At 45.4% G+C, this 9,137-nt stretch overlaps 1 protein-coding gene across 1 annotated transcript in view; it reads right to left on the reverse strand.

The window, feature by feature from the left end:
* TICRR (TOPBP1 interacting checkpoint and replication regulator) overlaps positions 1–8,252 on the reverse strand; it is a 47,513-nt gene extending 39,261 nt beyond the window's left edge. The window contains exons 1-2 of the mRNA XM_078449011.2: positions 6,664–8,252; positions 365–644 (exon numbers count right to left, since the gene is read on the reverse strand). Of these exons, the coding sequence (XP_078305137.2) occupies positions 365–644; positions 6,664–7,326 (943 nt within the window). The 5' untranslated portion in view covers positions 7,327–8,252. The remainder of the gene's footprint in view (positions 1–364; positions 645–6,663) is intronic.
* Between the last annotated feature and the right edge of the window lie 885 nt (positions 8,253–9,137).

A 9,137-nucleotide genomic window follows, 5' to 3' on the forward strand; every position in this document is an offset into this window, starting at 1 on the left:
TCTTTTTTTGTTGTTGTTTTTTTAGTTTATTTATCTTGAAAGAAAGGGAAAGAGAGTGGGAGGGGGGAGAGGGAAGGGGAGAGAAGGAGAAAGAATCCCAAGCAAGCTCAGCACTGCCAGCACAGAGGCCGATGTGGGGCTCGAACCCATGAACTGTGAGATCATGACCTGAGCCAAAACCAAGAGTCAGATGCTTAACCCACTGAGCCAGCCACCCAGGTGCCCCTTCACATGGGTATCTTTTAATTACAAGCATTGAGCGCCTAGGCTGCTGGAAACTCTAAACAAATGAAAAGCATGGATCTGCCTTGAGGAAATGAATGTACCTGAGACCATAAAAGCCCCCAAAATAGTATTTGCTTACCTTCAACAGGGAGAAATAACATTCCTTCCATCCGTGGAAATGAGGCTTCATACGCAGGAGAATTATAGAGCAAACAGTTTAAAGTGGCATCAGATGGCAGAGTCGAAATCCATGAAGTGAGGGGAGATTCACTTGACAGCTTTTTTTCACCGCCAAGTAGTATTTTCCCAGCTTTAGTACAATCCTGGCGGAAAGTTTCGGATGGTAAGATAGTGCCTCCTACAAGGTGGAGCAGTTGACACACTGTCCAGTACCCAAGGTGATCTGGGGACTCCCACAACTGAAATAAAAATTATAAAGAACCTCAGGTAGTTATAAATGAGGCACCCATAAAGAAAACTTAGGGGACTAAAAGGCAACCGACGGAAGGGGAAAAGATATTTGCAAATGACATATCGGATAAAGGGCTACTATCCAAAATCTATAAAGAACTCACCAAACTCCAGACCCAAAACACAAATAATCCAGTGAAGAAATGGGCAGAAGACATCAATAGACACTTTTCTAAAGAAGACATCCAGATGGCCAACAGGCACATGAAAAGATGCTCAACGTCACTCCTCATCAGGCAAATACAAATCAAAACTACACTGAGATACCACCTCACAGAGTGAGGTCAGAGTGGCCAAAATGAACAAATCAGGAGACTATAGATGCTGGAGGGGATGTGGAGAAACGGGAACCCTCTTGCACTGTTTGTGGGAATGCAAACTGGGGCACCCGCTCTGAAAAACAGTGTGGAGGTTCCTCCAAAAATTAAAAATAGATCTACCCTATGACCCAGCAATAGCACTGCTAGGAATTTACCCAAGGGATACAGGAGTGCTGATGCATAGGGACACTTGTACCCCAATGTTTATAGCAGCACTTTCAACAATAGCCAAATTATGGAAAGAGCCTAAATGTCCATCAACTTTATTTATTTATTATCCAACGAATGGATAAAGAAGATGTGGTTTATATATACAATTGAATACTACTTGGCATCGCGAAAGAATGAAATCTGACCATTTGTAGCAACATGGATGGAACTGGAGAGTTAAGTGAAATGAGTCAGGCAGAGAAAGATACCTTATGTTTTCACTCATATGTGGATCCTTAGAAACTCAACAGAAGATCAGTGGGGAGGAGAAGGGGGGTGGAAAAAAGTTACAGAGAGGGAAGGAGGCAAGCCGTAAGAGACTCTTAAATACTGAGAATAAACTGAGGGTTGATGGGGGGCGGGGGGGAGGGGAAAGTGGGTGATGGGCACTGAGGAGGGCACCTGTTGGGATGAGCACTGGGTGTTTCAATTTGGGTGGAAACCAATTTGACAATAAATTTCATATTAAAAAAAAGAAAGCAAGCTTAGGGAGATCAAGAGAAAGTCAAGCTGGCATCTACATTAAAGGATCAAATTCCACAATCATTGTATTTATTAAGCCAAACACAAATGGCCAGTATCCTGTTACTGTACAGCCTAAGAATATAACTACTACATACTATGCCTTCTAGAAAGTGCCCATGTAGTGAAAACAACACTTGAGTTCTATTTTCTGGCAAGGAGCAGAAGCGATAAAAATCACTGGAGAGGAATCATGAAATGTCAAGAGTCAAAAGAAACATACAGTCCATTAATAAAAATAATTCTGTCCTACACAACAGAACACAACAATGGCTAGGTACCAAGGGAGCTAGGCAGGAGCCCCTCTCCTAGAGGGGGATCACTGCTGACTTACCCACTCCACATGACTGTGTGGGGACCAAGCAGGTCTCAGTTCTGTCCTCACTGCTCTCACCAAAGTCCTCATCATCTCTTGCCTGAACTCTTACTGTACAGCCTCTAAAGTCTGTGTCCCGCCTCGAATCTGTCCTCCATGTTTCTCTAAGAAGTATTCTTCCAAATCATGTATCACATCATGCTATTTCTCTAAAAAACTTTCAAGGGCTTCCCACTGCCTCCACGATAACGTAACTCTTGGATAGCCCAGCCCTAAACAAACTTTCCAAACACATTATCTTTCCCTCGCCCATCGCTGCTTTCCAGACACACTAAACCACTAATGTTTCCTGAACATTCCCTGTTTTATCATCCATGCTTTTGTTCATTGTTTCCCGTGTCTTCCCCTTCCCTCTTCACTAAGTTTGGTAATCTAGCTCAAATACTGCTTTCTCTGTAAAAGCTGCTCTTCGCTTCCTCACACACAGCCAACGCTCCATTCAACCTTCTTTTAACAAGCTTTTTTTTTTTAAGGCATTAAAATCTTGCTTTATTACAACAATTTGGTCGAACTCCAATACCCATTTGAGCAAACATCCTGAACTGACCTACTTCATCAGTGGGAATTCTATCAGGGAGCATTGAGGTGACCCCCTCTGAGTCTCAACACCCAAGCATGGATTTCAAACTTTCATTGAGCAAACTTTATACGCCACAGATTAGTGAGACACAGTGCCTGTCTTCTAGAATTTTAAAGTTGGGGGTGGAATAAAACAATAATAAAATGAAATATTTAATGCAGCATCACAATATAACATGAGACTATTCAAGTAGTATGGGAACAGAAGAGTGCCTACCCCAAAATATGATTATTGTGCTGGTTTGCCTACTCCACAGGACAGTAAATAACTGTAGACAATAAATTGCTATGGAAATGTGAGGTCTTCCAGGACATCTCCAAACTTTCCATATATTCAAGTTCAAAGAGGGGCATAAGAGTGCCCAAGGTCACAGCAAGGGAAGGATAGACTAGTCCAAGAACCCAGAACTATCTTGGATAGTGCTTTTAATATGAGGGTTATGACCCTTTGATGGACTCGGATGGATCCTTTGATGGATCCATTTCCTGGCTTATGATCAGCGTTTAAAAAAAAAAACACCAGGATAGGAAATATCAGAGAACAGAAAATATCACATGTAACGAAGATAAACAATATATTGTAAGACTTTTCAGTTACGCATGCCAGTTTGGAAATTAATCAATATCTGCCATTACCATCCATGTGTCCACGCCTGTGTTCACTGCTATAAGGGAGAATGGTAAGCTAGTTCATACACCACAGATCCTGATTGGGGTTTTCCACCAAAGGGAAACAAAAAAATTTGTTGAAATTGTTAGAGATTCTGGCTAGAGGATAGCCAGGAAAAAAAAATCTGCTAATCAGTTGAAAAGTAAAGCTTTAATAAGAATTGAAAAAAAATCAACTTTTGATGAGAAGTAATATATGCACATGATTTGAAAAAACCACCATGAGGAATGCAAACTGGTGCAGCCACTCTGTAAAACAGTGTGGAGTTTCCTCAAAAAATTTAAAATAGGGCTACCCTAGGACCCAGCAGTTGCACTACTAGGTATTTACCCAAAGGATACAAAACGCTGATTTGAAGGGGCACATGCACCCCAACGTTTACAGCACCACTATTGACAAGAGACAAAGTATGGAAAGAGCCCAAATGTCCAACGATGGATGAATGGATAAAGATGTGGTATATATACACAACGGAATATTACTCGGTGATGAAAAAGAATGAAATCTTGCCATTTGCAACAACGTGGATGGAACTAGAGGGTATTATGCTAAGCAAAATTAGAGAAAGACAAATATATGACTTCACTCACATGAGGACTTTAAGATACAAAACAGATGAACATACGGGAAGAAAACATAATACAAGAACAGGGAGGGAGACAAACCATAAGAGATGCTTAAATACAGGGAACAAATTGAGGGTTGCTGGAGGGGTGCTGGGTGGGGGGATGGGCTAAATGAGTGATGGGCATTAAGGAGGGCACTTGTTGGGATGAGCACTGGCTGTTATATGGAAGTGATGAATCATTAAATTCTACTCCTGAAACCATTAGTACACTTTATGTGAGCTAACTTGGATGTAAATAAAATTTTTTTTGAAGTTATGTCAAAACAAAAAACACAATCAATATAAAGAGTATGGTTATATTTTTCATTTTTTTTTAAATTTTTTTTAACGTTTATTTTTGAGACAGGGAGAGACAGAGCATGAACGGGAGAGGGTCAGAGAGAAAGGGAGACACATAATCTGAAACAGGCTCCAGGCTCTGAGCTGTCAGCACAGAGCCCCACGCGGGGCTCGAACTCACGGACCGCGAGATCATGACCTCAGCCGAAGTCGGACGCTTAACCGACTGAGCCACCCAGGCGCCCCTATATTTTTCATTTTTATGCATATTACAGAATAACTGACAGACAAGCCTTAGTGATAGTTTCGAATCTGGAGATTTATAAATGTCCACAAGACTATAAACTCCAGGAAAGCATCTGTCTGGTTCACTTAATGGTACACTCAGCACACTTAGCAGACATGTAATAAGTAGGTGTTGAATAAATCGGAGAGAAAGCCGAAAGTGTTCCAGGAGTCTCCTACGTTCCCTTTATTCTGCCAGAGTTCTGTGCTTGGATCCCTCCTCCCCCAGTCTGTGAACCCAGGTTCTGTTTCTCCCGTTCCATTTCCCAGATGGGGAGCTCCACCAGACAGGGCCTGGATTTTCTCTCCTTCCCTTTTCTCTGCCCTTGTAGCCAGAGCGCTCCAAGGACAGGACCCAAAGCTCCCTTTTGTCTCCAAGGTGTGGCCGGGCAGAGGCTTTCTGAATAGTAAAGGATCAATCTTCACCAGAAAAAAAAATTCCGGAAAAGCCTGTTTGATGGGACATTTTCTTAGGGGAAAGGACAGAGCTAATGTGAGAAGGGAAGCCTCAGAGAAGACCCATCCCCTCAGAAGGTAGAGTGTTAGAACTGGAAGGGGTCTCCAAAAAGGTACCATCAATCTCCTTATTGCAAAGCTATTCCAAAAAGAGAAAAAGGAGAGAAGGATCTCCAAGCCCCATCTGTTAAGATTTCTAGCCAGTATTTGATATAATTTCAGAACCAAGTCTTTGTTGTGATCTGGTGTCAATCATCCCAAATCAAACACTTATGTGTTGTGCATGGGTCCAACACTTCATTTGCTGCCTTAAGAAATTTTAAGTTCTAGGATTCCTTTTTCTCCATGAAATGTTTACAATCCCCTTAAACACTCTGTCCCTTCCTTTTGACAAGCTGCTGCCTTATTTTGCATTTCCCACGCCTTTTTTGGGCTTTGCATGCGAAAGCACGTTGGAAATTTTAACATTACATACCATTATTTAAGCATCTGCTCATTTTCCATTTGTAATCTTGCAATTTAACCCACCCCTCGTTCAGTGGCAGGAGTTTTCAATAAGCGGAATCACATCTTTCACCTGGTTAACCCACTTCCCATCAATTAGAAGAAAATCGGCACTTTTACTGCTTAAGCCCCATAGATGGGCACTTGCTGAAACAAACTAAGCTCATTTCTAGGTCAAACCTTTATACCTGTTCTTTGCCTGGAATGTTCTTTCCCAGCCTTCACATTCCTCCTCCTTCACCTTCTCTGCTTATAAAGGCCTCCCCCGACCATCACCCTATATACAACAGTCCCCCTACCCTTTTACCTCCTCCTGCTCACCGGTTTGATCTGTTAATCTTATCTGTTTCATGAATCTTCCTCACCAGAAGGTAAAGCACTTCAGCTGACCACCGCACCCCCAGCAGCTACAACGTGCAGTAGGCGCTCAGTGCAATGGCTTGACTATTACAACAAGCAGACAGCAGAAAAATGAAGGTAAAAATATATACTTATCAGGGGCGCTTAACTGAAGCTGGGGCCCCAAATGAGCCACTTAGAACCGGAAGTACCTAAATGTACTCCTTTAAGTCAACAGATACTTAACTGAGCTCGCACAACGTTCAAGGTGCCATCTGCAGGGGACACAGAGGGGTGTGCGGACTTGCCTTTGAGACGTTTTTAGACCAGATGAAAGGGAGAGACTTGCACCAGCGGAACTGATCACTGGGAAAGGGTAAGTGCCACAAAAGTGGGTGGAAATTCAAGACAGAGACCGAGGTGTTGCCACTGGGCAGGGCGTTGGAAGCGAGGCTTAGACTCGCAAAGGCTTCCGGGTGGCTGATAAGACAGAACAAGCACTCAAGATTTGTTGACCCAAGAGACCATGCTTCTTCACTTGCTGGAATATTCCCTGGGAAGGCGGACAGGGCCCAAATTGTGAAGGGCTTTAAACGCTGACCTCAGCAGGGCCCAAGGACCTACCTGCTTTGTCGTGAAGACTGTCCCACTTTGTGACCACAGGACTTTCCTCCCGAACGGACCCATGCGGGTCAGGCCGGTCGCATTCTGGGTCCACTGGCGGCTCTGCGGACGCCGCCAGGTTCCGGCTGATCCCGCAGGACACCGTGCACCAAGTCGGACCTAACCATTAACTCACCTTGGGCCACTCGGTGGTGTCCACCCAGTACAAGGTGATTTTTCGGGCGATCATGACCTCCTGCACTCGCTTGGGCAGCAACTTCTCCATCACCTGCTTAGGGGCTGGCGGCAGGCGCTGGGCCTGCGCCTCGCACCCGGACACGAACTGCAGCAGCTCCCTCTGCGAATGCGGGCAGGGGGCCAGCAGGAAGACCGCGTTCACGAAGCCCCCGAGCGCAGTCTCGGCCTCCTTGGCCTCGCTCTCCACGTCCAGCAGTCTCCTCCCGCTGCTGCGCAGGATCGGCTTGGTGGGCGACGTGATCTCGGGCCGGTCCCACTGGTAGTCTAGCAGCGTCTCCATCAGGGCGCCGTGCGTGTGGCTGGCCCTGGGCGCCGGGCCCGGCAGGTGGGCGCCGTGGGCGCCGTCCCCGAGCACGGCGTCCAGCTCCTCCTCGAAGTCCTCCCAGGAGCGGGCCCCCAGCTCGCGGAAGTCAGACACGCGGGACGGCCGGCTCCGCGCCCCCTGGGAGTCAAAGAACTTGAAGGCCCAGCGGACCCTGGCCAGGCCGAATCGGCAGCTCAGGTAAGTGAGGAGGCGCAGGGCGGCCCGCCGGGCCGGGCTCCGGCCGGCGGCACCGCCCGCGGTGTCCAGCAGCAACATAACGTTGTGACAGCAGGCCATGCCGGCCGCGCCGCCGCCCCCGGGCTCCGGCCGGGGCCCGCGCCGCCGTCCTCTCGGCCCTCGCCTCAGGGAACCAGCGCCATTCACCACTTTCCCTCAGGAGTCCCGGTGGAAAAGCTCCCGCGCTCTCCAAGCGCTGCTGCCATTGGCGGAGTCAGCCCCCAGAGTCAGCTCCTATTGGTCGCTCCCCTTACGTAACTTACGTGAGTAACTCCCAGCCTTGGCGCTGATTGGAAGGACGACGGAGAAGCTCTCTGCCCGATTGGTGGAGGGCGTGGCTGTGAGCGGGTCACCCAGTTCCGGGAGAAACTTAACATTCATTGGCTTGGGCCTTCATTTTAAAATTTAAAGAGGTTGCGCTTCGGGGGCGTGTCCTTAAGTTTCCCCTTTGGTCAGGAGGCCTGGGTTTGGGCGATTGTGCGCAGGCGTGGGTGCGGGCTGCTGGGAGATGTTTACCGAGACTGAAAATTTAGGGCTGGAGGGGAACTTGAGACGGTCCGATTCAAACTGGCAGGAAGCCGCCCTAGACTTTCTATGGAGTAGAATCCGATGATGAAATTTTCGTTTTGTGTAATTTAAGAAAAATTTATTAACAATCAAAAGTTCACTTTGCCCCAATAATTTCAAGGAGTTTCTCTGAAGAAGGTAATTAGATCCAAATAAAAGACTTAGGTACATCATAGAGTTACTTACTTAATTTGAGAAAGATTGGAAAACAGCTCAAATGGGCATGACTAAAGTACGGTACGGCCTAAAGGGAAGGAACATCAAGCAGCTTTCAAAAATATTTTTATATGTAACATTAGATTTTTTAAAAAAGGACTGTGAAACAGCACATGCAGTGAGAACCCCCAATTTTCTGTGCGTATATTTTTAAACTGTTATGATAAAATTGTACCGAAAGTTGTCATAATGAGGACATTATGGTGATTTTAAACATAAACATATATACCTATTTCACACTTTTCTGAATTTTCTATTCTGTATCCCCTTGTTACTTTTATAGTCAGGAAGAAATATACTTAGTGACTAAAAAGCATTTCCTGTTGCAAATAGAAGAAGCCAGGTTTCTAATCAGGCAACAAGGTAAAGGGAATATTCAAGGTAGAGGCTGAGGACAAAGGGGGAGTGTGTTTACTGTAAGCAGTAGGGAGGTCAAGGAAGGGTGGGAGATGGGACCAGTTTAAGGGACATGTTCTGCCATTTTTGAGTGGAGTGTTCTGTAAATACCAATTAGATCCCATTGGTTAGTGTGTTTTTTGAGTGCTTCTATATCTGTGCTGATTTTCTAACTATTCTCTCAGTTGTTGAGAGGAAGATGTTGAAGTCTTCAACTATAATTGTGGATGTGTCTTATTTCTTTCAGTTCTATCATTATATTGCATCACATGTTTTGCATCTCTGTTTGATGCGTACACCCTTAGAATTGCTGTGTCTTCTTAGTGTATTGGCCCTTCTATCACTATGTAATAGTCCTTTCTTGTAACTGGTGCTTTTCTTTGCTCAGAAATAAATTTATCTGCTATTAATATAGCCTGTCTTGCTTTCTTTGATTAGTGTTTGCATAGTATATCTGGCTCGGATCTTTTTCTGTTAACTTATCTATATCATTATGTTTGAAGTGAGTTCCTTTACATAACATATAATTGAGTCAGTTTTAAAAATCTGTTCTGCCAGTGGCGCCTGGGTGGCTCAGTCGGTGGAGTGTCCGACTTCCTTCAGGTCATTATCTCACGGTTCATGGGTTCAAGCCCCATGTGGGGTTCTGTGCTGACAGCTCGAAGCCTGGAGCCGGCGTCAGATTCTGTGTC

The sequence above is a fragment of the Panthera onca genome, chromosome B3 (genome assembly GCF_046562875.1).
Source record: "Panthera onca isolate mPanOnc1 chromosome B3, mPanOnc1 haplotype 2, whole genome shotgun sequence".
NCBI classification, from domain to species: Eukaryota; Metazoa; Chordata; class Mammalia; order Carnivora; family Felidae; genus Panthera; species Panthera onca.